At 55.2% G+C, this 26,751-nt stretch overlaps 3 protein-coding genes across 14 annotated transcripts; 1 reads left to right on the top strand and 2 right to left on the bottom strand.

The window, feature by feature from the left end:
• Positions 1-420: 420 nt before the first annotated feature.
• Positions 421-6,938, bottom strand: FOSL1 (FOS like 1, AP-1 transcription factor subunit). 5 transcript variants are annotated; one of them, XM_036326585.1, is made up of 5 exons: positions 6,623-6,924; positions 5,898-6,025; positions 4,170-4,367; positions 1,845-1,952; positions 421-1,474 (listed from the first exon to the last, which is right to left on the bottom strand). In XM_036326585.1, the coding sequence occupies exons 3-5, from the start codon at positions 4,308-4,310 to the stop codon at positions 1,064-1,066; spliced, it is 660 nt and encodes a 219-aa protein (XP_036182478.1). In that variant the 5' UTR covers positions 4,311-4,367; positions 5,898-6,025; positions 6,623-6,924; the 3' UTR covers positions 421-1,063. The 5 variants fall into 5 exon arrangements, with proteins under 5 accessions (XP_036182478.1, XP_036182476.1, XP_036182477.1 ...); XM_036326583.1 differs by lacking the exon at positions 6,623-6,924 and adding an exon at positions 6,155-6,593; XM_036326584.1 differs by lacking the exon at positions 5,898-6,025 and having other exon boundaries at positions 6,623-6,925.
• On the top strand, positions 6,242-26,236 carry DRAP1 (DR1 associated protein 1). 7 transcript variants are annotated; one of them, XM_036326592.1, is made up of 7 exons: positions 6,242-6,375; positions 21,270-21,342; positions 21,433-21,526; positions 21,805-21,966; positions 22,075-22,168; positions 22,362-22,450; positions 25,719-26,236. In XM_036326592.1, the coding sequence occupies exons 1-7, from the start codon at positions 6,346-6,348 to the stop codon at positions 25,864-25,866; spliced, it is 690 nt and encodes a 229-aa protein (XP_036182485.1). In that variant the 5' UTR covers positions 6,242-6,345; the 3' UTR covers positions 25,867-26,236. The 7 variants fall into 7 exon arrangements, with proteins under 7 accessions (XP_036182485.1, XP_036182490.1, XP_036182484.1 ...); XM_036326591.1 differs by lacking the exon at positions 6,242-6,375 and adding an exon at positions 20,718-21,034 and having other exon boundaries at positions 25,719-26,234; XM_036326593.1 differs by lacking the exons at positions 6,242-6,375; positions 25,719-26,236 and adding exons at positions 20,736-21,034; positions 22,779-23,010.
• On the bottom strand, positions 18,367-20,592 carry CUNH11orf68 (chromosome unknown C11orf68 homolog). 2 transcript variants are annotated; one of them, XM_036326590.1, is made up of 2 exons: positions 20,438-20,592; positions 18,367-19,740 (listed from the first exon to the last, which is right to left on the bottom strand). In XM_036326590.1, the coding sequence occupies exons 1-2, from the start codon at positions 20,560-20,562 to the stop codon at positions 18,984-18,986; spliced, it is 882 nt and encodes a 293-aa protein (XP_036182483.1). In that variant the 5' UTR covers positions 20,563-20,592; the 3' UTR covers positions 18,367-18,983. The 2 variants fall into 2 exon arrangements, with proteins under 2 accessions (XP_036182483.1, XP_036182482.1); XM_036326589.1 differs by lacking the exon at positions 20,438-20,592 and adding an exon at positions 20,022-20,396.
• Positions 26,237-26,751: the final 515 nt, after the last annotated feature.

Genomic DNA, 26,751 nt, shown 5'->3' with positions numbered 1-26,751 from the left:
CTCCGGGACCAGCCGTGATCCGGCCGCTGAAGTGGCTCCAGCTCCCTTCCCGGCTCCTTCCTGCCCAAGACAATGGGGCAGGAAGCAGGTGTTGGGGGCCTAGAACCCACTCAGCCGCCTCCTCTCTGGCTGGAAGGGCATAACAGCGCCCTCCTGTGGTACCCAGGAGCAAGGTGGGCCTCCACCCCGAGGAGGATGGTAATCCTCTTGGCTTGCATCCCACAGCACTCTTTTTCTCAATCCTGGAGATGAGGCAGAGCAGATGTAGCTTCATTTGTCAGATAAGACACAATGGAGGTCCAGAAATCTCAAATAATTTGTCCAAGGTCATGCAGTGAGTCTGTGGAGCTGAGACCTGAGCCAAATGTTTTGAGGATCCAAATGGTTTCCCTTTAGCCTCTGAATCCAATGAAACCAGGCCAGAGCTTCAAGCCTTTTATTCCATTTTGGCAGGTTTGTATAAAAATACTCTCTTTAGGAAAATAAATAGCAGCTGCCCTTGCAGTGGAGGCTTAGATTCCCTGGAGCTAAAGTCTTCTCAGAGCCAGGGGCTGCAGCTCAGCTCATCACAGAAGTCTCTAGCACTCTTGAACTGTGCCATTTCTGGAGGGGATGGCAGAATGCCCTGGTTCAATCACCGGGTGCTGCTGGCAGTGGGGCTGGGTGAGTTAGTGTTCTAGGCTGGTATCATATCACCTTCTGTCCGGGGGTATGGTTGGGTGGATCACAGGAAGAGGGTAATGAAGACTTAGGGAAGGCCTGGAGGGGGTTAGGGCTCCAGAAAACCTCTAGAGGTCTATAAAGTCCTTTGGGGCTGCCAGGAGTTCTCTTGCACAAATGGGAACTAGTTTGTCTCTGATTTAATGCAAATGGTGCTAGAGAGGCGAGCTCTGGAGAAACTGAGCAGCTTTGGTGGCCCCAAGCTGGCTCTGCCAGGAAGCCAAATAGGCTCAGTCTCATCTGGAGGGATGGAGAACCTGCTGGGGTTGAGCATGGTATCTAGCCCAGGCCGGCTGGACCAATGGATGGGGAGATATTGGCCAGGGAGGATAACCAGAGTGCCTCACAAGGCCAAGAGGGTGGGGGAGCCTAGGGGATCAGAGGATGGGTCCCCACTGCTGCTGCTGCTCCTGCGATGGGCTGAGGCACAGGGCTCAGGCGTACTGGGGTAGGTGAAAACCAGACTGGGTGTGAAAGGAGTCAGAGAGGGTGTGGTCATGAGCGTGGGGGTGTGCAATGCTTCGGGTTCAAGCACAGGCCCTGGGGAGAGGGAGATACAAGGCACAGGGCGGGAGGGGGCTGCTGGGCTGCTGGCACCGCCTGGGCCACCAGTGGCGCTCTCCTTGGCTCCTTCCGGGATTTTGCAGATGGGGCGGTGGGCTTCGAGCACCAGCTCCAGCCGCTCCTTCTGCTTCTGCAGCTCCTCAATCTCTCGCTGCAGTCCTGATTTCTCGTCCTCCAGCTTGTCGGTCTCCTGTAGGGAGAAGGTCAGGAGAGGAGTCAGGAAGATGAGGGCCGAATACCGCTTCGCCTTCCGTGGTGGTGGTGGTGATTTAGGAAATTGGAGGTAGGGTGAGGAGTCCTCAGCAAGTCTGGACTACAATTCCCATGAGCCCTTGGGAGAAAAATGTGCCGGACTCCAATCAGGTCCCCGGGGCATCTTAGGAGACTGTCTGCCTGAGCTTCAGCTCGGCTGTGCAGTGCTCAGTACTTTTTCCTGGTCCTTTTCTCCGAAGGCCTGTCTCTCCAGCGCCCCCTGGGCCCTACAGGCTCACAGGAGGCGAGGCCCTCCGAAGGTTTGGTGGGCCGGGGCCTGGGCGCCCTCCGCACCGGCCGATGCTCACCGCCTGCAGGAAATCGGTCAGTTCCTTCCTCCGGTTCCTGCACTTTGCCGCGGCCAGCTTGTTCCGCTCGCGCCTCACCCGACGGCGCTCCTCCTCCTCTGGGCTGATCTGGGGAATAGAGGAAGCAGTGAGGTGGATCCTGGGCCACTGGCTGCCTGGCAATCGCCTAGTGAGTCACTGGGTGGCCCAGTGGTAGGATCCTGGTGGAGGGCATGGCAGCGCGGGGGCGCCCTTCTCCTGCACTTTAAGGACCACCAAGCCCAGCCCGGTTCCTGGAACTCACGCTTTAGTAAACTTGCAATAGTTAAATTTTCCCCCCTGCACCCAGCTTTTGCCTCCTACGATTACCTTCTCAGAATGCCCTCCTCTGCCCTTCTACAAATCTTAATCCTCTTCAAGTCCCAGGATTCAACTAAGATGCCTCTGCCTTGCCCCCTAGCCGGTTCGGCTCTGTGGATAGAGCTTCGCCAGCGGATTGAAGGGCCCCGGGCATGTACCTGGGTTGCAGGCTCCATCCCCGGCCCTGGCGGGGGAATGTGCAGGAGGCAACCAATGGATATGTCTCTCACAGAGATGTTTCTTTCTCTCTCTGTCTCTCCACCTCCCGTCCACTCTCTCTAAAAATCAATGGGAAAATATCCTCGGTTGAGGATTAACAACAACAAAATAAAAGATGCATCTGCCTCCAAGAAGCTGCCTCTCATTTCCCAGCCAGAAGTGGCCTTTCCTCCTTAGAGCTGGTGGGAACCCGCCACTCTTTTTCGAAGAACCCCTATTCTTTACAGTCTCTTGATAGCCAAGTCTCCTTTTCTCCATAGGCTGTAAGCACTAGGAGGGGCCAATGAATGCTGCTAAGCAGTTAATTTTTTAAAATATATTTTTATTGATTTCAGAGAGGAAGGGGGAGGGAGAGAGAGAGAAACATCAATGATGATTGAGAATCACTGATTGGCTGCCTCCCCCCACTGAGGATCGAGCCCGAAATCGAGCATGTGGCCTTGACCAGAATCAAACCCAGGACCCTTCAGTCCGCAGGCCGACGCTCTATCCAGAGTGACACCAGTTAGGGCTTGCTAAGCAATTATTTATTGGGAATCTACTGTGTGCCAGCAAAGTGCTTTTCTTAGATTCTTAACACAACTTTCCATGTAAGGAACTGAAGCCCAGGGAAGATGAATAACTTGTTTATGCCCCTAGAGCAGAAATTAAAATCCACTCTATTCTACGTTGAATGAGAGGCCAGCTGATGAAAAGCATCTCCCCGCAAAAGGAACCCACTTATAGCTCACAGCCCCAGTCTAAGAGTACCCAGGATCAAATCACGCTCAGGACAGGGCTGAAGGAAGAAAGTCCAGAAGCCTGCCTCTGGGGGCCCAGCCATTCTGTTTCTGGGAAAGCCTCCCAATAGCACATCTTTCCTAGGATCCCAAGCTCCCTCCCCATTCTCTACCCTGCCTGGCAGAGCAGTCTGTTTCATGTGCAAACCTCACCCGCTACAGTCTCTTATACTAAAACGCTCCAGGGAAAGGAAAGGGGCACCACTCCCTTAAAGACTATCTCTTTATTATTTTCTCTCTCTCTATTTTGGTAAGGGCTTTATTAGTGTGTGGGTAGGAAAAACTGGGGAAGCAAAAATTCCCAGCTCACTCTTCTTCAAACCTTCTCTTAGATCTGGGTGAGACCGTGTGGCGTGGTGGTTAGGATCTCACTTTAGAATTGGACAGACCTGTCTCATTACTCACTACCTGTGTGATCTTGGGCAAGTGACTTTATCTTTCTGTGCCTCCATTTCCTGGGCTCTCATACGGGGGAGAACCAGAGTGCATTCGCCAGAGGGTTTTAAATGGGACAGGGAAACTGAGATTCAGGGAGTAGCTACAGGGAGCTGTCTCCTGTTCTCTCCCAGCTGTTAGGCATAGACAGCATCAGCCCACCCTCTCCGCACATGTCAGCAGGTGGCTCCCCTTTACTGTCCACGTACCTTTCCACATGCACCTTACAAGTTCTCCCTCCACCTCCATTCTTGCTCCTGCCATCCCCTCTACCTGGAATGTCCTTTCCTTCAACTATATCTAAGCAAATCCTACCCAGTTTTCTAGACTAACAGGCCTCCACCTCCAGGAAGCATTCCCTGATCCAAAGGTGACCTCTTTGCCTCCTGGGTCTTCCTAGAGTCTCCTCTCAATAGTTACTATTGCCTATAAGTCCACCTTGGCGAATAGTCGCTAGTGGTGCTACCTTCTCCCCGCTTCTAAGCCTGTGTTCTCCTTTTGGGCAAGAGCTATCCTCCTGTGGGAATCAGACCAGTGCAAAGCCTCTGCTTACCTGTTCAGAGGGCCGGCGACGCACCCCTGGAGGTGGCCCCAGGGCCCGGATGACTCCTGGCCGGGGCTGTGGGTAGCTGTACTGAGGATAGGCCAGAGGTCTGGGGTAGCTGCTGGGTCCCAGGAAGTGAGGCTGAACCATCCACTGCAGCTCCTGGCTGCCACTCACAGCATTGATGCTTGGCACCAGGTGGAACTTCTGAGGGACAAGAAATGGAAGGCCAGGGGTAAGGTCTGTGTGAATTGGGGGCTTCCCGCGGATAAAAGCCACACTGCTACCCACCCCAGTTAAAGGGACTGCTCCTGAGCTGTGTGACTTTTGGCAAGTCACATAACCTCTCTGAACTTCCACTTCCCCATCAGAGCTAATACTTATAAAGTGTGAATTCCAGGCCCTGTCCCAACCACTTTATAAATACTGACTCATATAATTTGCACAACAGTATCTTCTTTTTCAGACAGGAAAACAGTTGTCCTCAGACACACAGCCAGTAAGTGGGAGGCAGGATTTGGGCCCTAGCAGCTAGACTCTTCAAAGAGGATAATTATAGCTCCTAACTCTGAGGGTAGCTGTGGGAATCAGGTGAGAGAATGTGTGTGACAGAGCCCGGGGAAGGCTGTGGAAGTCAAGAGCCACTGCGCTCGGTCCAGGCTGTGCAGTTATTTATTATTATTATTATAATTTTTAGGTAAAGGGCCTTGGAGCTTGGGAGTGAGGAAGCTGATGGTAATGCCTGGGGAGGTTTGGGAGAGGGAGGGGGAAGGGAAAGGTGTGGCACGCTCCCAGGAGGGAGAGTGCCCAGGCTGTCCAGTACCCTTTAGTAGCTTTGAGTTCAGTTTAATTGGTGACTTTAAAAAAAGTGGTGCCCTGGATGGTCTCCTTAATGGTTAGAGCATCAGCCTGCAGACCGAAGGGTCTCCGTTGGATTCTGGACAAAGGCATGTACCTGGGTTGTGGGTTCCCGAGCCCCCGTAGGGGCACCCCTGTATGGGAGCCAACCAATCCATGTGTCTCTTTCACATTGATGTTTCTCTCTCTCTCCCTCCTCTTTCCCTTCTGCTCTCTTAGACATCAATGGAAAAAATATCCTCAGGTGAGAATTTAAAAAATAATAAGAATTGGGAGGTGGAGGCGGGTTAAAAGAGGTCAGTGGGGCAGTTGGGGGAGAAGGGGGGAATATGTAATACTTTCAACAGTAAAGATTTAAAAAATAAAAGAATTGGTGGCTGGGTTTTAAAATCATTTGGAGTCTTAGATTCTGTGAAATTCGGTAAATGATTTGAAAACTGCCCAGCACGATGCCTGGCTGTACTGCATGCGCTCCAGGAATTACCTGCCACTGGTCTCTTACAGCCAGAAATGGGAGGAATGGGTTGAGATGGGGTTCAGTGTTCGGGAAAACTGGGTTCAAGCTCTGGGGCTGGGCTCTGGGTGTGGGCGCCCAGTCCTCCGGGAAGAGCCGGCTCAAGCCCAGGCAAGCCCATACAGTGGTGTCCCTGGCCCCGCTCTGGGGGCCCAGTGACCCCAGTTCCGGGATCCAGGGAGCGCTGGCGGCATCTCCCGCTCTCTCGAGGTTGTCGGGGCCCCGGACGCTCTGGGCCAGGAAGGGAGGGGCGCCCCGGGTGAGTCAGCCACGGTGACTCGGCCGCCGTGACTCGGCGGAACGGACGCCGCTCCTTCCCTCCCCTGGCGACACGTGCTCCCAGCCCCTCGACAGGAAATAGGCACCTGCAGCCTCGCGGGTCGCCCCAGCCGCCAGCGGGCGCCGTTCGGTGCCGATCGTCGGGGGTGCGGGAGTTGCCCGCTGCACGACCCCGCGCACGGCCCGGCACCTCCCGGTCTGGACTGGCCCCAGCCTGTGAAGGAAGGGGTCACCAACCGGTCTCCAGGAGCCCGCCCGGCCGGCCGCACTGCGCCAGAAGGGAGAGGGGCTTGGAGACGGGTTAGAGCGGGACAGACAAACGGACAGACACGCAGACGCTCACAGACGGGGCCGAGGATTCCCGGTCGGTAGGGAAAAGCTGATGGGCCCCTCCTCCCTCCGGTGTGGGGACGTCTGGGTCGCAGTCGGGACTCGGAAGCCCACCCCGGGAACGTAGTCCCGGATGAATCAGACCCGTCTGGGCTGGGACAACGCAGGTGCCCGCCCCCCTTGGAGCTCAGATGGGACAAAGCCATGAGCGGCGGACAGGAGGGAATAAAAAAGGTAAGGACAGGAGGAAAGAAAGACGGAGGGACAGACAGACAGCAGGCAGCGAGGGGAAAGGGGATGAGAGAGAAAGAGCGAGAGAGAGGTTGTCAGAATTCTGTTATGCCCCTGGGTTGTGGGGAAACCTGCCCCTGGACGGCGGGGAGTGGGCAGGACCCGCCACGGCCCCAAGTGCGGTCCCTGCTCCTGCTCCCGCCCCCGTCCCGGCGGGCGCTGTCCTCCCGCGACCCCGGCTCCCGCTCACCTGCTGGCCGGTCGCGGGGGGCTGCGCCGGGCCGCCGTACGCACCGCCGGGCCCGGAGCTCGGGCCGGGCTCCCCGAAGTCTCGGAACATGCCCTGGGCTGGCTGCTCGGTGGGTCAGCGTCGGCAGCTCGGGTTCTGAGTCACCCGCTCCTCGCGGAGTTTTCTTTTTATGAATGAAAAGTTCTCGGGCTGAACCACTTCAGCGAGGGGGTGGGGCGTTGCGCGGGTCACCTCGGGCTCCGCCTCTCCCGCCGCGCCACTCTGGCCTGTCCGCCCCGACTGCCTGCCACGGCCCCAAAGCCGCCTTTTCGAGGGGTTCGTGCGGGAAGGCGCGGACTTGGCGTCCCCCAGCCCGAGCGCCGGGCCCGCCCCCTCTGACGTAGCAGCCCAAACATGGAGCAATTTCCTCGCGGCGCCCGCCCAGGTGCAGCCGAGGATTCCCCTCCGCGTGATTAAAGCACCTGCGGCCCCGCCCGCCCGCCGAGGCCGCGCCCCATTCCCGGCCTGCGCCCCCGGCCGGCTCACCGCCAGGTCGGGCTTCGGTTTCTATATGTGTGAAATGGGACGAAATGCTCACATAGCTACCCTACTGCGCGTGGGAGCTGGAATGAAGAGTGTGAAAGGGGTTGGAAACTATCAAGTAGATTATAAATGTCGCTGATTATCATTATCATTATTACTTATTATTATTAAACTGGGTGCTTATTTCATGCCAGCAACCGTACTGCTACCGACCAAGGTTTCGCGTCGTGGCGTGGAGCCTTTCCGCTCATTGTTTTAAGGTTCAAGAATAATAAAAAGTGACTAAATGAATGACGAACCATAGTTACAAAAATGGTGGTTATTTTAAATGCTTACATTGAACAAGTTAATACTTTGAACTACCCACAAATCCAATGCAAAATAATCATGCTACTCACAGGAAATTTCAGGAGCTATAACAAGTTTTAATTCAGAGCCCCGATAGGCAGTGGGAACCTGCTGTGGGGCTCAGGGGTCCCCTGGCCTGAAAACACCATCTTTAAATACTGTCTGTGCTCTTCCCAGGGCTGCGTGGTCAACAGCCTTGTTTGGAGATTGTGTCAAAGGTCTCTGTGACTGCCCGGCGGGATGGCTCGGTTGATTGGCGTTTTGTCCCATTCACCAAAAGGTGGCAGTTTCGATTCTCAGTCAGGGGACATACCCAGGTTTTGAGTTTGATCCCCAATTGGGGGCAGATACGGAAAGCAACCAATTGATGTTTCTCTCTCTCTCTTTCCCTTCTCTTCTAAAATCAATTTTAAAAAAGTGAGAGCTCAGCCGGCGTGGCTCAGTGGTTGAACGTTGACCTATGAACCAGGAGGTCACAGTTTGATTCCCCATCAGGGCACATGCCCGGGTTGTGGGCTCAATCCCCAGTGGATCCCCAGTGTGGGCATGCAGGAGGCAGCCAATCAATGATTCTCTCTCATCAATGTTTCTATCCCTCTCTCCCTCTCCCTCTCTCTGATAGAAATAACAAAAAGAGCTAAAATTTAAAAAAAGAGAGAAGTATGTGTCTATCATTAAACAACAACAAAAAAACCCACACATAAAAACGGTCTGTGTCACTGAGGCCAGGGTTAAATGTCAACAACCAAAGGTCAACAACCCTGGGAGGTAGGCACCATCATCATCCCATTTTACAGACAGGGAAACTGAGCTGGGAGTGGTTAAAACGAAGCACCTAGGATCAATGAGCGAGTGGCTGAAGCAGGCTGACATATCAGAGCGGTGGGAGCTCCAAGCCCAGCTCAGGCAAGATTTTTCAAAGCTCTCACAGACATTTTCTCACACATGCAGAATGTCAGGGCTGCGAGGACCACCCCAAAGTTTCTCTGCTTCCTCCCATCTACTCATGAAACATATCCAGAGAAGAGTAAGGAGCTGCCAGTGTCACAGCCACAGAAAGAGAGCTGGGCTCCCGCTTTCCACGGGGGCTCCTCCATGTGATCAGCTCCAGCTCTGTCCTCAGGGGTGGAAAATTTCAGGGGTGGGGGGTCCTAGGTGGTCTTCCTTGGGGACAGAGGGCCGGGCGGGGTCTGTGGGTACACACAGGACTTAGAACCAGAAGGCCAGCTTGGCCCGGGGCTTCCTGTCCTACAGCTACCATTTTCTGTCTCTATGACCTTCCCCCTGAGTCCCAGTCCCTGTGGGAAGAACTGAGCCTCCTGCTGACCTCATGAGGCTGCTGTGGGATCAAATGAGATCACAAATGCGAAAGTGCTCTGTAAGCTGTAAATTGCCGCTACTCAGAAGGTGGTTACCAGCCGGGCGCCGCTCCCTTGCCCTTGTTCTACTCAATGCGCATCTTTCCGTAAAAAGAAGATACCAACAGCAGTTTACAATGAATGATATAAGTGTGTGTGTGTGTGTGTGTGTGTGAGTGTGTGTGTGTGAGTGTGTGTGTGTGTGTGTGTGTGTGAGTGTGTGTGTGTGAGAGAGAGAGAGAGAGAGAGAGAGAGAGAGAGAGAGTAGAGAGATTTTTTTTAGGCAGTGTGACCCATGGAAAAGAGCACACATGCTGGAATCAGACAACTCCGGGTTCTGAGTTTGAATTCTGCTACTCACCAGCTCTGACCTTGATGAGGCACAATCTCTCAACACCTCTGTCGCTCATCTGTAAATTGGAGGCATAATCATAATTACATCTCAGGGTGGCTGGAGAATAGAAATAACACAATGCCACGTGCTTAGCACAGCATATAGTAAGAACCTTGACAAATAGCAAAAATAAATACATGCGTTGATAAAAAGCCCCAGGGTTGGGAGCCCCTGGGGCTCCGATCTCACGCCAAGGCATTCACACAGCATACACACGCAAGCACACACTAACTCATGTCTGGACTCCTTGGCTGAGTCCAAGCTGGGCAGGTCAGGGTGACACAGGGAGCCAAGTAGTGGCACATGCAAGGCCTGAATCAGGTCAGCCTTGCCTACATCCATCTGTCTGCTCTAGAAACACCACCCTGCCCACTCCCCAAGCAGCCTGGGCCAGTGACGGAGCAGGGCTCAGGTCTCATGTGTGTGTGTGTGTGTGTGTGTGTGTGTGTGTGTGTGTGACTACATGGCTCTGAAAGTCCCTTCCTGCTCTAACCGTCGGTGGAGCCACAAGGAGGTCCTTTCAGAGGCAGCACATTCCAAGCTCCTCAGTCACTAACTCCCGCCTGTGGCTGCAGCAACGTTCCTGGCCCCTGACCTCACAGCTCCCACCCAGGGAGGCCAGGGGAGAATCCCAGGGGCTATGGGCAGGGTCTATGGGGGAGCCTGGGTGCCAGGACGTCTGAGAGACCTGGTCCTGTCTCCTGGCAGCCCTGTGAGCTGGGCTCAGTCACTTTCCCCGAGAGTCCCCACGTCCTGGAGCTGCAGAGGGGAGGAAGGAGGCACTGGAGGGGGTGCTCTGCATCCAGCTGGTTCTGTCAGGGCCCCCGGGGCCTTGGAGGTGATGTTAGTTTTTCAGTTTCCATTCACTTTTAAAATGGAAGTTTATTTATTTTTAAATTTGAGGTGAAAGCCACATAACATGCAATTAACCATTTTGAAGTGTACGCTTCAGTGGATTTTTGTGCATTCATAATGTTGTGCAACCACCACTTCTATTTAGTCTCAAAACTTTTTTTTCCAGCTTGCCAAAGCAAGGCCTCCAAAAATAGGTTGCCTCCCCCCAAAAAATTGGAGTATCAAAACTTTTATTTATCATCCCAGAAAAACACCCCATACCCATTAATTAATCACTCCCAAACCCCCCTCCTCCCCATCGCCTGTGTAACTACTATCTGCTGTCTCTATGGCTTTGCCTATTCTGGACATTTCATATAAACGGAATCCTACAAGATGTGACCTTTTGCATTTGGTTTCTTTCACTTAGTATGGTGTTTTCCAGGTTCATCCGTATTGTAGCTGGTATCAGCATCCTTTTTATGGCTCAATAATATTCTATTGTATGGATAACCAGTTTGTTTATTTATTCATAAGTTGATGGGCATTGGGATGTTTCTGCTTTTTGGCTTTTATGCATAATGCTCTGCATGCAAGTTTTTGTGAGGACTTATGTTTCCATTTATCTTGGGTCATATGGGAACTCTCTGTTTAACCTTGTGAGGAACTGGCAGGCTGTTTTACAAAGTGATCGCACCATTTTACATTCCTACCAGCGTGCAGGAGGGTTCTAATTTCTCCACATTCTTGCTAACACTGATTATTTTCCATTTTAAAAATGAAAGACTTCCTAAAGGTGTGAAGTGGCATCTCATTGTGTCTGGTTTGCTTTTCCTTAAACCAGTCATGTTCCTTAATGATCAATGAACATCTTTTCATGTGCTTGCTGGGTGTGATAAATGTCTATTTGAGTCATTTGCCCATTTTCATTGTTGTTAATCTTCACCTGAGGATATTTTTTCCATTGTGGAAGGGAGGGAGGGAGGGGGAGGGTGAGAAAGAGAGAAACATGGATGTGAGAGGGACACATTGACTGGTTGCCTCTCATGCTCCCCAACCGGAGCTGGGGATGGAGCTTGTAACCCAGGTACATGCCCTTGACTGGAATTGAACCCTCGACCCTTCAGTCTGCGGGCAACACTCTATCCACTGAGCCAAACTGGCCAGGGTGTTTCGCCAATTTTTAATTGGATTGTTTGCTTCTGTTGTTGAATTTTATGAATTTTAAAATATATTCTGAGTACCAAATCCTTATCAGATATATGAACATTTACCTCTATATTTTCTTCTAATAGTTGCATAGCTTTATTGAAGCTTAACATACAAGCGCACTCACCCAACATGTTCAGCTTAATGACTTTTTACATGTATGTAAATCTATGTAGTTACCTCCCTGATCAAGACATATGACATTTCCAGAAGCTCAAGCTCCCTGTTACTCCCTCCCACACCCATACCCCACCCATAGGAAACCACTAGTCTAACTTCTATCACTGGAGATTAGTTTTGCCCATTGAAAAAAAAATAAAGCCGAAACCGGTTTGGCTCAGTGGATAGAGCGTCGGCCTGCGGACTGAAGGGTCCCAGGTTTGATTCCGGTCAAGGGCATGTACCTGGGTTTCGGGCACATCCCCAGTAGGAGATGTGCAGGAGGTAGCTGATCGATGTTCCTCTCTCATCGATGTTTCTAACTATCTCTCTCCCTTCCTCTCTGTAAAAAATCAATAAAATATATATTAAAAAAAAATAAAAATATATATATACTGAGCCAGAAAGGCAGGTGAAGAAATTATTTTAAAACATGATCGGCGTGGCTCAGTGTCAACCTATGAACCAGGAGGTCACGTTTCGGGCTTGATCTCCAGTGGAGGGCATGCAGAAGGCAGTCAATCAATGTTTCTCTCTCATCATTGATATTTCTATCTCTTTCCCTTCCTCTCTGGAATCAATTTTTTTTTTTAAAAAAGGGCCATCTTTATATTTAAAAAAAAAACACACACAAAAACCCCCCATTATTTTTATTTTTTGCTTTGCCTTATATTTTTAAATTTGCCATTTAATTTCTTCTTCAACTGTAATCCATTTCCCTGCTTCAAGATCCAGAAGCTACACAAGGGCGTACAGTGAAAGCCTCCCTCTCTGTGCCAGTGTCTTTCGTATCTTTTTGCCCAGAAGGCAGCCTCCTCTACATCCTGTTTTGCTCCCTGTTTTTGTTTTTTTTTCTTATACCTTGGAAATCCTTCCCCTAAGTACATATAGATCTTCCCCACTTACCCCCCACCAAAAAAATCCCAATTGCTTCATTGAAATATATTTTACATTAAAAAAATTCACTTTTAAATGTGCTGACCACGTATTTGACTTCTGTATACACCCATGTAAGCACATTCCAAGAAGATACAGAAGATTTCCACCCCCCAGAAAGTTCTCTCAAGCCTCTGCAGCCCCCAGGAAAGAACTATTCTTCCACTGGGGTAGGGGTGGGGAGCAGGCTTCCTGGTAAAGGAGTATTTGAGGTTGGGGAGACATTCCTAGGGTTGGAGTCAGTGGGCACAAAGGCAAGTGGTGGTGGAAGGGGAGACTTGGATGTTGCTGTGGTCCAAGGGCATATGGTGGAATGTGTGTTGGGACCCTGAGCTGGAAGGATAGCTGAGTGAGGCCTAAGCCAGAGGCCTTGAATGCCAGGCTGAGGAGCTGGACTTGGGCAGAAGGAGCTGGACTACCATCTCCCCACTCCTTCCCTGGAGTTTCCTCCCCTCACCAGCCACCTCTCCAGCCCAGGGCAGCTGGGGAGCATCAAAGACTTGGTCCCAGCCCAGGTCATCTCTGATTTGTTCCTCGATCTCAGGTCAGCCTTTTCCCCTCTGGGAGCCTCAGTTTCCCCTTCTTGCAGATTGGTGGTTTACACACTGTGATCCTTCAAACCAGAGGTTTCAGTGGAGATCCACCAGGGCAGGGGCAGGTGGCTGGGATCTTGGCCAGCACAGCTCTCGGAGGCAGTAGGGGACAACATGAAGTCTGGAGTTAGATGGCCTGAGTCCCAGCTCAGCCACTGCCTGGCTGTGTGATCTGGGCCATTCCTTTAAGCTCTCTATGCCTCAGTTTCCTCATTTGTTATTTTTATATGCTTTTAAAAAATATTTTTATTGATTTCAGAGAGAGAGAGAAACATCAGGGATGAGAGAGAATAATTGGTCAGCTGCCTCCTGCACGCCCCCTACTGGGGACCGAGCCCACAATACCGGCACGTGCCCTTAGACCAGAATCCAACTCCGGATCCTTCAGTATGAAGGCCGAGGCTCTATCCACTGAGCAAAACCGGCTAGGGCTCAGTTTCCTCATTTGTAAAAAGGATATGATAATGATTGTGCCTGTTTTCAGGATTGTTGTGGGAGTAAATGAGATAAGGGGTGGATGGTGCTCAGCACAGGACTGGTCAGTCAGAAGTTAGTAAATGTCGGTGAGATTTTTCCTATTTTTGTGTCTTGTAGGCCATTCCCTCTGAATGGAAGGCATCAAGGGCTCTTCTGTCTGTGCCCAGGATGGCTCTGCCCGCTCAGCCTGACCCTCAGGTTTCTTGGAGCAGCTCCTGTTCCCTGCAGACCTGGACCTAGGGCAGTTGGGGCCTGTCACCCAGTTCTTGGGCTCTCCCTAACCTCCCAGACCTGAGGCTTTCCTCCACCCTGGGCTCCAGGGTGCCAGCTCCTGCCCTGGGCCAGGAGCAGCATGAAATACTCATCCTGGGATGAAAGGCTGCCGGGCCTGGGCTGGGCTAGTAAACGGCCCCACCCTCGCTGGGAGGACCTCTGGGCACCCGTGTAAACTGAGTCATGGGGGGCGCGGGGGTGATTCATGCAGCCTGTGAGTGGGAGCCAGATGGGACAGAATTTGCCTGCCAGGGGCCCTTGGCCATGCCTCATGGAGTCTCAGCTCCCCTCCAATACCCAGCAGGCCTCAGCAGGGCCTGGAGGCTGAACTCCCAGTGTGCATGCGTGCGCCTGTGTGTGCGTGCCTGAGAGCGTGTGGCGTCTACGGGGAGGGGCAGACAGGAAAGGGAGGTTCTGGGAGGAAAGGATTAAGTTTGGAAAGGAGTCAAAGCCCTAGAGAAGAAAATTTTGGCGGGAATGCTTCGCTGCCCTCTCCTGGCCTCTGCAGGTTCAGCCGATTCCTGGCCTCCCCCTGGCCCTCCCCAGGAGCCAGCTTTCTCCCTGTAGCTTGGGAGGAGCTAGGACCCTGGGTCTTCTAGGGTTCCAGGGGCCAGAGCTGCTCAGGATGGGGACAGAGCTCCCTGCCACCGTGGTGTGTACACGCGCTCTTGGGGGCTGTGCAGTTGGCTGGAGCATTTCTAGCCTTGACCATGGCCAAGTTACTTAACCTCTTTCTGCTGCAGTTTCCTTCTCAGTAATAGGAGGGCTGTGAGGACCAGAATGAGAACCAACTGCTTAGAGTAGTGCCTGGTGCAGAGGAGGTCTGTGTATGTATTTGCTCTTACTATCTGAGCCTCCGTTTTCTCATCTAAAAAATGGGTGAGGGCCCTTGTCCAGCCATCACTCTGGTTCCCGTCTCCGGTGTTATCCCTAGGGAAGCTGCCCCTATGCCCCGCCACCCTTCCCAACTCTGTCCCTCTGCCTAGCCTGGGGTGTTTTCATGCCCTGTCATCAAGGAAAGATGGGCTTGATGGGTTTCTGGGCCGGGTGCCCTCAGGTTACCCCTCAGTGTATGGGGGATGCATGTCAGAGAAGTGGGGAGTTTCCCTTCTTGGATGAATCAGCTGTGTGACCCAAACCTCCGTCCCTGCCAGGGCCCCTCCCAGCAGGCAGGATTGGGGTGCAATAGCCCTGCTGGGAAAATCCCTAAAACCTTGCCAAAGCTCTGGCTGAATGAAGCTTTCTCCTGAGTCAGTGCCCAGTCCCAGCTGGGATGGGGAGTCAGACAGAGATTCTCCCCATTCCCTGGCCAGCCCCGTTTGACCCTCTTCCCTGGGACTTGGGGGTTCGCAGTGCCTGCGAGAGAAGGTGGAGTGTGTGTGTGTGGGGGGTTCCTCTCTCTGGCCTCAGCCATCCTTCCTGTGGTTTTATAAAAGGGAGCAGAGCACAGGGGCTTGTCCAAATTCACCCAGCCTATCCCACCCTGGACTGGGCTACTTCCTTACCCCCATGTTAGAAGGGGCCGGCCAAACAGGACAGGATGCTGCCAGCTTGAGGGGGTGGGTCATGGGGAGCCCTTGGCCTGGCAGGGCAGCAATCTCCATAGTAGGCCTGGGAGATCCTTCCTGCCAAGGTCGGCTTAGTCAGTGTATTCTGTGGGCCTCAGTTTTGCCAGTAAAAAATGGAAATCTTGGCCCTAACTGGTTTGGCTCAGTGGACAGAGCATCGGCCTGTGGACTGAAAGGTCCTGGGTTCGATTCTGGTCAAGGGCACATGCCTGGGTTGTGGACTCAATCCCCAGTGTGGGGCGTGCAGGAGGCAGCCAATCAATGATTCACTCTCATCATTGATGTTTCTCTCTCTCCCCACTCCCTTCCTGTCTGAAATATATAATCTTGGTCTTAGCCCAGCCTTCCTTTCAGGTGGTTCTGAGGACCCAACCTGTGTGCTTTACAAATTAGAGCCAAGTCTTTGCTGGGTCTTATAGAGCGGGCTCAACAACGCATCAGGTACTCTGGAGTTGGCAGAGTACCTGCTTCATACCTTGGCTTTGCCACTGATGGCTTTGTAACCTTGAACCAATTACTGAACCTCTCTAGGCCTCAGTTTTCTCTTCTGCAAAATAGCAGTAACAAGAGACAGGTGAGGCTTAGATGAGACAATGCATGTAAACTCAGTACAGTGCCTGGTTCGTGTTATGAAGAGAATGAGGAAACTGCCCAGACACAGAAGTCACTTTCATTCAATCACTCATTTATTCAATAATGTTGATTTGGCACTTGTGGGAGGCCAAGTTCCTGTGCTGGACAGAGGCCTCTCTGAGGGATAAAGTGCAGCCACTGTTTTTGAGGGGCCCCAGACACACAAAGAGCCCCAGGTGTGTGTGTGTGTGCGTTATGGGAGCCTGAAGTGCAGATGGATGGGGGAGGAGAAACCTCTCAGAAAACGAGCTTGTGGGTCTGAGAAGTGGAGTCAGCCAGGAAAGCAGGCGAGGGGCAGGGCCACCAAGCAGAGGGGACAGCTTGTGAGCAAAAACAAAAGTGAGGCCAGAATGTGTGCAAGAAAACCGGAGGCAGCTCATGATTCTGGAACAAGAGGGTGAAGCAGGGAGTGGAGAGATGGGGCTAGAGCGACTGGCAGGGGCTGGATTTGGGCTGTACACTCATCCATTCAGTTAACCCATTGTACACCGTAAGCGTCTGTAGATGCAGGCAGCGGACCTTCCCCACAAGCCACGCGCGTCTATAAAAGAATTGTTTTCCCTAAGTGGCAGCCCTGACCAACTTTAAAATCATTTTTCGTGATAATTTTCTGCTGAAAATATTCAAGAACACCCGAATTGTAACATTTATTTTTATAATATTCATTGCAAATTGATTTTTAAAATTAAATTCAAAATATCATGGTGCGTGGGGATGGTTTCTGTTTGGACACGTGGTAGTTAACTGGTTAATAACGTATGGAGAGGTTGTTCTAGCCAAGCACTGTGCTAGGCTCTGGGGATAAGGCTGAGATTTAGACATTGCTCCTGCCTTCACTGGGCCCACATCCTGGCCATGTGGCTTAGGGGTCAGTGGGAGATAGACATTAACCAAGTGATTACATAAGTAACCTCTCCATCCTTGCTGCACGACAGGCATTCAGGCAGCAGGAACAGCCGGAGGCTCAGGGCTGGGGGGAGGGGGAGGGCGGAGAAGTGCCAGTTGGCTCCAGTGGGGTGAGCATGGGCAGAAAGAGGCATCCAAGGGAAGCTCGGTGGTGGTGGTGGTGGGGATTAGGCTGTGGCTGGCTCAGGAGTGTAGACTCCATATTACAGGCTGGGGAGCCACAGAAGGGCTTTGAGTAGGAGAGGGACACAGGTAGCTCTGCAGGAGAGCTGGCTGTGGCGGGACAGAGGGAGAAGTAGGAGGGGACAGGGCAGAGGCAAGCTGCAATGGTTTGGGAGGAATGGGCTAAAGCAGGGCCATGAGGGTGGAAAAGGGATGAGGGTGTGAAATCCTTAGTTACAGGAGAACCAGGTGGTATTGATACTACTTGTCATCTTTGTGGGACCCCTGAGGGCCTGGCCAGGATTCCCACAAGCCTTGGCCCACGTTGGTCAAGTGCAAAGCACTGATGGTCTGAGAGGCAGGGCACCAGGCTCCAATATGTAGACCACCCAGCTCTGGGGACTTCCCAGGGCTGGGCTGAGGGGGGCCTCAGACCTGGGGAAGCTGGGGGTGAGGAGGAAGCTGGGGAGGGGGCCAAGGCAGCATCTCATGACTCATCCACTTCCACCCAGTCAGCCCAGTGGCATCTCCGCTCCCCTGCTCCAAATTCCAATTTGGTGAGGATGCTGGAGGCTGAGTCAGCTCCGGCACGAGAGCAGCGTCCCAAGGGGTTTGCTGCTAGACACCCTGGCCTCCAACCAAAGCCAAGGCCAGGCATGGGGTTGGGAGGGTGCAGAGCCAGACTCAGGCTACAACAGCCTCAGCCGAGTGTAGCCCAGCAGGATCATGTGAGTGAGTGTGAAGAGCTCACTGTGGGTGAGGCCAGGGACTGCGCTGACCGAGGAAGTAGGGACGGGGTACAAGTCCTCGCTCTGCCTGGCTCACTGCATGGCCTGAGGGCACTCCCTTGCCCTCTGGGCTTCAATTTCCTTGACCAGATTAGTGCCAACATCTCCTTCTAAACAGGTTGTGAGTGAAATCATGCACATAGAAGTGCTTTGCAAACTGTCCAGTGCCCCCGTGACGGCCGGGGTGGTGGAGAGCTGAGATAAATGGGTTTCCAGAGCCGCGTAGGGCTGCGCAGGCTGTTCTCTGCACAAGGATGTCCGGCCCGTCCTCTGTTCACCAGACCATGTGATCTGACCTAGAGCTGCCAGGACCAAGAGGGTACCTTCCCTCACAGGCATACACACACCACCCGTGTTTATGGGAAACCACTGAGAGACGGATTCTGATTCTTGGGATGGAGGGAAGCAGGGCTGGCTTGACAGAGTCTCTCAGAGCGGTTCCCAGCCTTGGCAGCCAGGAGTATCTTATTACTGGGGGCAGTTAGGAGGGCCAAGTCAGGGCAGAGGGCCAGTCTTTCCTGGCCCTGCCTGGTCCAGCAACCACAGCAGGTAACCACTAACGGTATTTTAAAAAACACTCAAGACACAGACCCAAGCTGGGTTTTATTGAGATGCCAAGAGCAGGCACATGACAAGGTAGTGAAGGAAGGGGGGAAGGTGGTGCAGACTGTGAGGCGACAGGGAGGGGTGGACCCCATGTCCATGGCCCTGGCATCCCCTTTCTTTGCCAGGGGCTGAGTGGGTACAATCACCCCCCCCCCCCCTCCAAAAGACGGCATGCGTGGACCTGCGGGGACTCTGCTCCAGGGAGGGGCTGGAAGCACTAAGTTTTCTCTCTTGTGAGGGAGAAGATAAGACGGGGAGGGATGCAGGAAGGGAAGGTAAAACCGAGGATGAGGATGGCCAAGGAGGGCTCTCCTCCTGGGGGTCTGGCCGCAGACTGTGGTCCTGGACGGCAGAGGGGAGCAGCAGCAGAGTCTGAGGGTCCGGCCCTCAGAGAGCCAGAGCCTCCAGCTGATGGGGACTTAAGTCAGCCCTGAACAGAGGGCGGAAGTTCAAAGGGATTGACGATGCAGGCAGTTCCAGCGTGACCTAGTCCGCAGAGCTGGGGGACTTGGCCCCCTTGGGACAGGAAGGAGGAAGACAGGAGGACCCATCCCTAGCAGGGGGCGCAGAGGGTGGTCTTCCACAGGTGGCCCCACTAAGTCAGTTCCACATTATTGGCGCGGTCCAGCACACGGGAGCCACGCGCACTGCCCCCCAGCTGGAAACGGCTCTCATACAGAGTGGGGCAGAGGTGCCAACGGTTGGCCCGGTAGATGCCCAGATAGGTGTAGACGTCAGGCTTGTAGGTGAGCAGGCACTTAACGCCCGCCGCACGGATAGCTGCATCTGCCTCCAGCACACCCAAGCGGTCCGTGAAGTCGTCCGTGTAAACACAGATGACCTGGCGCCCATCCTCCTTGGCCCGTGGGCTCACTTTGGCCACCTGAAGCCGGCCCTCGACCACGGCCCGAGCAATGCCAGCCCAGGCGTGGTCCAGCTTGAAGCCAGGTGTCAGGTGCATCAGCCACTTGCCCGAGAGCACGTGGTGGGTGATGGCCAGCTGGCGAAGGGTACCCGGGGTGATGGGTCGCCCACTGGTCTGCAGTGCCTCCCAGGCTGCTTGCAGGCCCTGCACGTCGCCGGAGTTGGGGATGTAGCCCTGCCCATACGCTGCAATCCAGCCCACAGGCTCAGAGTTGGGTGAGCTGGGGTCCCCATAGCGGGTAACTTGGGACGGTGGGTACTTGGCTAACCAGGCATCCAGCTCGGAGGCAGGTGTGGTACGGGCATCAAACACCAACCAGGGGTCCATGTCAGCCGCCATGGCCTCGGCAGCCAGGTGCTCAGCAGTGAAGCCATCCTCACGGCCGCCTGGAGAGTCCTCCTCCTCCAGCTCCTCCCCTGGCTCTCCCCTGGTGTGAGGAACCGAATTAGGGCTCATAACAGATCTGCAGCTCGCTGGGCCCTCGCGGGTGCCAGGCACCGCACTAAACACTGCGTGGCCTTGGGCAAGGCTCAGTGTCCCTGGGCCTTCGTTGCCGCATGTTGACAATGGATAACAACCGTTCCCGGCCCACAGTGCTGCTGACCACTAAATGCCTGCGGTGGAAGGAGCGCTACCTAATGCTGGGCTCATGTCTCCACTCCTCTGCCTGACTTCCAGGGAAACGAAGCTCACAGAGAAGAGACTTACCCAAGGTCACACCTGTAGTGAGCGACTGGGCCGAAATGTGAATTCTGGTGGGGGAGCAAGGGCCCAGCTGCACCTCCGGGCCCCGCCGGTGACGGGCAGGCGTCCGGAACGCGGGCATTAATGCAGGGCGGCGGAGGAGCCCTCGTTCGCGCAGCACCGAGGCAGGCCCTGCGGGGCCAGGCCTTCCGGAGGGCGTTATCCGTCCACTTAAAATCAGGACACTGAGGCCCAGGGAGGCCAATGACGGGTCCGAGGCCCATGGGGCGATGCCGGGCTCGAACTCCCGCTTTTTAGAGCCCACGGGAAGGCCAGCTAGCGGCCCGCCGCGCCCCCCGCCCCCCGCATTGGCGTGCACGGCCAGAGGTAGGCCCCGGCCCGGCCTCTCCCTCCCTCCCCTCCCGCCGCCCCGCCGTCACCTTCGGCCTTCGTTGCGCTCGGCACCGGCCCAGCTCCGGGCCCCGCTCCGCTCCTGCCTGGGCTCCGCGCCGCCGCCGCCGCCGCCGCGCCCCGCCCCCGCCACGGCCGCCGCCGCCGCCGCCATCTTAGCGCTCCGCCGTCTCAACAACAACTTTATCGACAAGCGCAGCGCGGGGCGGGGCCTGCAGGGAGGGGGCGGTGCCTCCCAGGGAGGGGCGTGGCCGGTGTGACCTCGGAGGCGGGGCCATGGGAAATAGGGGCGTGGTGGGCCTGCAGGGCGTGGCTAACGTTCGCTCTTCTGGCCGGCGGACCGGCAGGAGCGGCGGTGCTGCCAAGGCCTGACGCGCACCGCCCGGGAGGCTCCGAGGGAGGGCACTGGGCCCTGAGGGCGGCGTCCCCACCGGCGGCGCTAGGACCCAGTGGGGAGCGGCGGGGGCGGAGCGGGCGGCACCAGGACCCGGGGGAACCTCGGCGGGCGGGCGGGCGGTGAGCAGGCCCCGGGCCGGGAGGCTGCGGGCGGCGGCGCTGGGCCCGGCGCGGCGAGAGGCCCGGAGATGCCGAGCAAGAAGAAGAAGTACAACGCGCGTTTCCCGCCGGTGAGCACGTGGCCGGGTTCGTGAGGAGAGGGCCCGGCTCCCGGGAGGCTCGGGCCCAGGCCCCGCTGGGGGGCGGGCGTCTCGCGGTGTTCTGGGCCCCGACGCCCCGCCCCCTTCTTACCCTCCCCACTTCGGTGCCCCCCGCCCCCTTCCTCCAGGGAGACCCCCTCGCTTCCCCCAGCGCCGTTTTCTGGTCCAGAAGCGATGGGGTCCGAGCTCTCTGCCCCCTTCCCAGGCGCGGATCAAGAAGATCATGCAGACGGACGAGGAAATTGGGAAGGTGGCGGCGGCGGTGCCCGTCATCATCTGTATCCTGTCGGGGCTGCCCGGGGCGAGGGCCGTGGGGGCGGGGGGTGGGCCTGGGGTGCTCCCGCGGGGTTCTCCTTGACGCTCCCGAGCCCGGGCCCTGGAGCTGTTCCTGGAGTCGCTGTTGAAGAAGGCCTGCCAGGTGACCCAGTCCCGGAACGCCAAGACCATGACCACATCCCACCTGTGAGTGGCCGTGCAGACGCAGGGCCCTGTGGGCTGCGGTCCCCGGAGCTCACACGCTTAAGAGAGGCTGGGTCCTCGGAGGGCCCCGGCCCGGAGGCTGCAGGCGGGAGGCTCCTGGGAGACCAGCGAGGCCGTAGAGGCCGGTGGGTTCGAACTTGGGAAAGGTGGGGTGTTACCGCGAAGGGGCGAGGTCGGCTGGTGGAGATGAAGGTGGAGGTGTTCCGGGCTCCCTTCCTCCGACATCCTGAGCTGCTGACTGCCCCTCGCCGGGAGCCCAGGCAGCCGGGCGCTGCCAGAGGCCATCCCCTCCCGCCTTTCAGGAAGCAGTGCATTGAGCTGGAGCAGCAGTTTGACTTCTTGAAGGACCTGGTGGCGTCTGTGCCTGACATGCAGGGGGATGGGGAAGACAACCACATGGACGGGGACAAGGGTGCCCGCAGGTGGGGAGCCAGGGCCAAGCGTCCAGGTGTAGAAGGCCAAGGCCACAGGGGTTGGAGGTGGGTGGGGGCTGGTGAAGGAGCGGGGAGATGGACTGTACCTCCCCACAGGGGCCGGAAGCCAGGCAGCAGCAGCCGGAAGAATGGTGGGATGGGAAGCAAAGGCAAGGACAAGAAGCTATCAGGGACAGACTCGGAGCAGGAGGTAAGGGAGGCCCTCAGCCCTCTGCCCTGCCCCTCCACGCTGGCCGAAGGCCGGACCCCATCCTCACCTGTGGCCGCTTTGTCAATGGGGGCTGTGAGGTCAGCCTCCCGCCCCTGCCGTTTCCCGGGGTCTGGGCTCTCCCGTGACGGGCCCATGCCGTTCTTGTCATCTCTGACCCCTGTCTTGCTCCCAGGATGAGTCCGAGGACACTGACACTGATGGGGAAGAGGAGACACCGCAGGCCCCACCCCAGGCCAGCCACCCCGCTGCCCACTTTCAGAGGTAAGCAGTGGCCCCAGGAAGACACCAGCGGACTTGTTCCTCCAGGCCTCTGGCCACTTGCTTGGGCTCATGGTGGCAGATTTGGGGAATGGGAAGGGAGGCACTGAGGAGGGCTTAACGACAGAGACGGTGTCTCAGAACTCCTTTCCCCTGGGCAGGGCAGTAAGTGGGGCCTGGGTCGGGGCTGAGAGACCTGTTCTGGGCCCTTCCATTTTCTGGGCTTGGCCCCCCTTTGGTACAGAGGGTGGTGGGCTCCATGCTTCCTGTGTGGGGCTCAGTGGGCACCAGAGAGTAACCTGACCTTCCTCTCCTGCTTTCTGCCCTGCAGCCCCCCAACACCTTTCACGCCCTTCACCTCGACTCTGCCTCTGCCCCCGCCCCCAGCGCCCCCGGGCCCCTCAGGACCTGATGCAGAGGACGAAGAGGATTATGACTCCTAGCACCCTCTGCCCCCCAGGCCACACCCCCTTTTAGTTGGTTTTAGTTGTTCTGGGCGGAGGAGAGACGATAGAGCTGTTCTTAAATTTATTAATAAAAATAAAAGGGAACATCAGTGTTTATCCCAGCCTCTGTGCAGGGCTTTGTGGCCACCTTCCTATCCATCCACCTGACTTCCCCACACTGAGCAGTGGTGGGCTGGGGAGGGGCTGGAGCATGCATCTGCCGGGTGCTGATAGAAGGAAGGTGGGGGGAGTGTGCTGGTCATGCCAAGGGACAACCTGTCTTACACTGTATGACCCTGGGCAGGTTCCTGCCTTTCTCTGAGCAGCCTTTTCTTTCTTTCTTTTTTTTTTTTTAAATATATTTTATTGATTTTTTACAGAGAGAAAGGGAGAGGGATAGAGAGTTAGAAACATCGATGAGAGAGAAACATCTATCAGCTGCCTCTTGCACACCCCCTACTGGGGATGTGCCCGCAACCAAGGTACATGCCCTTGACTGGAATCGAACCCGGGACCCTTCAGTCCGCAGGCCGATGCTCTATCCACTGAGCCAAACCGGTTAGGGCAGCAGCCTTTTCTTATCTCTCTGATGGAGACCATTCTGCCCATTCTGGGCTACTGCAAAGGGATAGACAGGCTGAGTAATAGGCGCTGTAGAGCTATGCCTGGTGCCATGAAGGGTGGGGGAAGGGGCGCTGGGAGCAGAGGTAGGTAGGTAGATTGGGGAGAGCCTTGAAGGCCTGCGAGCAGGACAGTGACACAGTCGCTCGGTCTGCAGTCAGTTCTGCACCCGGAGCTGCCGTGTCCCTGGGGCAGATGTGCTTTGAGGGGGCCATGGCTCGGTGAGGTGGGCAGGAGGCCTGGGAGCAGTGGGCAGACTTGACGTCTCTGTCAGCAGTGACTCAGCACCGATGGTCGCCTGGACCTGTGCTGAGAGGGTGGGGACCCTAAGGACTCTCATGTTTCTTTCTGCCGCCACTCGGGCAGGGGCCTTTTCTAGCTGGGGACACAGGAGGAAGAGCAGGGTTCGGCCTGAAGGTCACCAGTTCGGCTCTGATGAATTGGGGTGCCTGTGAGCTGCTGAGAGGTGTGGAGTGGTACTGGGTGTAGGGCCCTAGAGAGTAGGTGACCTCGCTCCATCAAAGGAGACAGGATCTGTTGGTAGTGCCCACCCCTGGGTCTGGGAGGAAGGAGAGGCCAGCTGTGGATCGCAGGACCCCTGCAGGCTGCAGGCCAGCCTCTGCCAGAGCTGCCTCGGTGGCTGGTGTGGTGCGGCAGGGAAGCGGGAGGTGAGAAGCAGGTGAGCTGAAGCAACTGCTCAGGGCTATGAAGTAGAGATGAGAGAGCAGTGGCTCAGAGGGAGGAGAAGGGAAGTTTTTGTTTGTTTTTTTAGGATGGTGGAAATGCAGGCTTGCAGTGAGGGAGGGGTGAAGGGACAGGATGGGGGAGAATTAATGGAGTGAGTGTCCAGGGGACCGCGGCCTGACAGGGAGAGTGCGGTTTAGGTAAGAGGATGGCGGGATTGAGTTTTTCCCAGAAGTGTCTGACTTGTGTGAAATGGGAGGCTGCTGGTTGGCCTGGGTAGGCCCAGGCCGCTGGAGTATGGGGGCGTGTGGCTTCTGTCTGCCTCTCATCGGCTCGCCCTCTGGGCACAGTGCCCCTGCTTTCTTTTGGGAAACCATTTCTCCTCTATTCAACCTGCGGTGTGTGTAGCATCTTCATGGGCAAAAGTGTCAAGGAGGCGCGGGTGGGGGTGAGGTGGCCAGGGGCTCATGGGTTCCGCCTTAGCAGAGTGCTTAGGAGTGGAACCTCTAGAACCAGGCCCCAAGTTCAAATCCTGGCCTCTTCACTTACTAACCTCAAACAAGTTCTGTAGCTTCTCTGTGTTCAGTTTCTTCATCTGTAAAATGGGGCTAGTTGTTAACTTTGTTAGTTACATATACTGTACTATTTATGCTGGTAGTACCTATTAGTTAGGGACAAGGGCTGATGTAACAAACTCAAAATACAGACTCAGATGCAGTGGAACTTATTTTGTGTTCATGTAAGGTTCATAGTGGGATTTATCTGATCGGTGGGTAGTACTTCTCCAAGAGGGACTTGAGGGCCCAGGCTCGCTCTATCTTGTGGCCACATAATCTTCTACCCATGACTTCCAAGGTCACTGTGAAAAGGGAAAGCTCAGACCCACGGTGGTTTTTCTAGCCCAGGACTGGGAGTGACCCTGTCACCACTTTCACCTCCCATTGGAACGGTCACACGGTTCTCTCTGGCGGAGGCTAGGACAGGTGGTCTAGCCAACCTGGGTGACTGACCAGCCAGGTTCTGGTGCAGGACCTCACGGGCAGCTGGGAAGGGCTTGACTCGCCCTCGGCCAAGTGTTAGGAGTGCAGCCTCTGCAGTCAGAGGACAGGGGCTGGGCAGACAGTGCTCCAGGCTGGGTCTGGCCTCTGAGTGCCTCCTGGGAGTGGGGAAAGATGGCTCTGCCCTGTGGGCACCACTGGGCACTGATGGGGCAGCCTGTGACTACCCCATCTGCAGAGCTCCACCTGGGAACCAGATGAATGTATTTCTTTATTCTCTATCATCGAAGAGCCAAGTCCTGTCTGAATGTCTCAGTCTGCCTCGGCTGCACGCTAGAGTGTAAGTGTGACTAGTGTGTGAAATGGGGCAGCTTCTGAGTCCAGTGTGGGAGTCAGGGGCCTTGACCGTCATGTGAAGGGTATCATCTCACTGTCCCTGCCGAGTGGAGAGCCTCCCTCCGCAGCCCATCTAAGGATTCATCCAGCAAACGTTCACTGAGCACCAACCCCATCACTCTGCAGGGAAATGGGATGCGGTCTCCCACCCAACACGATGAAGTCTGACGCCACCAAGTGCTGCAGAGGAGGTGGCGACTCCCAAACTCAAGCTGTTGGTGGGAATATCAGTTGGTGCAACCACCTTAGAAAACGGTTTCTCATTGAGTCTTAATACACGCTTTCCTGCCATGTAGCAGTGCCCCGGGCACACGTCCACCACAAGACACCAGCATGCTCATAGTCCCCAGTGGAAACCAGCCCGAATGCCCATCAGCAAGAGCACGGGTAAGTCAGTGGTAGGATGTTGCTTCACCGAACAGCAATAAAGAAGGAGCCAGGCCCTAGCCAGTTTGGCTCCGTGGATAGAGCATCGGCCCTTGGACTGAAGGATCCTGAGTTTGAGTCCAATCAAGGGCATGTACCTGGGTAGCAGACTCAATACCCAGCCCTGGTAGGGTGCCTGCGGAAGGCAACCAATCGATGTCTCTCTCTCACATCAATGTTTCTGTCTCCCCCTTCCTTCCACTCTCTCTAAAGAAATCAATGGGGGTGGGGTGTTAAGGTGGGGGGGGGGGGGAACCCTAGATGGTTTGGCTCAATGGATAGAGTCAGCCTGCAAACGGGTTCAATTCCAGTCAAGGGCACATGTCCCGGTTGCGAGCTCAATCCCCAGTAGGGGGCATGCAGGAGACAGCAGATCATTGTTTCTCATCATTGATGTTTCTATCTCTCCTCTCTGAAATCAGTAAAAACATATTTTAAAAAATCAATGGAGCCGAACCGGTTTGGCTCAGTGGATAGAGCGTCGGCCTGCGGACTGAAGGGTCCCAGGTTCGATTCCGGTCAAGGGCATGTACCTGGGTTGCGGGCACATCCCCAGTAGGAGATGTGCAGGAGGCAGCTGATCGATGTTTCTCTCTCATAGATGTTTCTGACTCTCTATCTCTCTCCCTTCCTCTCTGTAAAAAATCAATAAAAATATATTAAAAAAAATCAATGGAAAAATATCCTTGGGTGCGGATTAACAACAACAAAAAAGAACCAGTCTTACAACATC

The sequence above is a fragment of the Myotis myotis genome, unplaced genomic scaffold, assembly GCF_014108235.1.
Source record: "Myotis myotis isolate mMyoMyo1 unplaced genomic scaffold, mMyoMyo1.p scaffold_m19_p_10, whole genome shotgun sequence".
Taxonomy (NCBI): Eukaryota; Metazoa; Chordata; class Mammalia; order Chiroptera; family Vespertilionidae; genus Myotis; species Myotis myotis.
This window is presented reverse-complemented; position numbering and strand designations above follow the sequence as displayed.

Excerpts from the sequence above, each read along its gene's own strand:
- FOSL1 (XM_036326583.1), bottom strand. The coding sequence starts at position 6,347 with ATGGCTTTGTCCCATCTGAGCTCCAAGGGGGGCGGGCACCTGCGTTGT. Across the intron at positions 6,026-6,154 it reads GGGAATCCTCGGCCCCGTCT|GCTGGGGCCAGTCCAGACCG; the intron begins GTGAGCGTCTGC and ends CTTCCTTCACAG. Across the intron at positions 1,475-1,844 it reads TGACCGATTTCCTGCAGGCG|GAGACCGACAAGCTGGAGGA; the intron begins GTGAGCATCGGC and ends TTCTCCCTACAG.
- CUNH11orf68 (XM_036326589.1), bottom strand. The coding sequence starts at position 20,281 with ATGGGCCTCGGACCCGTCATTGGCCTCCCTGGGCCTCAGTGTCCTGAT. Across the intron at positions 19,741-20,021 it reads CACTACAGGTGTGACCTTGG|GGGAGAGCCAGGGGAGGAGC; the intron begins GTAAGTCTCTTC and ends TCCTCACACCAG.
- DRAP1 (XM_036326591.1), top strand. The coding sequence starts at position 20,993 with ATGCCGAGCAAGAAGAAGAAGTACAACGCGCGTTTCCCGCCG. Across the intron at positions 21,343-21,432 it reads GGCGGTGCCCGTCATCATCT|CCCGGGCCCTGGAGCTGTTC; the intron begins GTATCCTGTCGG and ends GACGCTCCCGAG. Across the intron at positions 21,527-21,804 it reads ACCATGACCACATCCCACCT|GCAGCCGGGCGCTGCCAGAG; the intron begins GTGAGTGGCCGT and ends CCGGGAGCCCAG.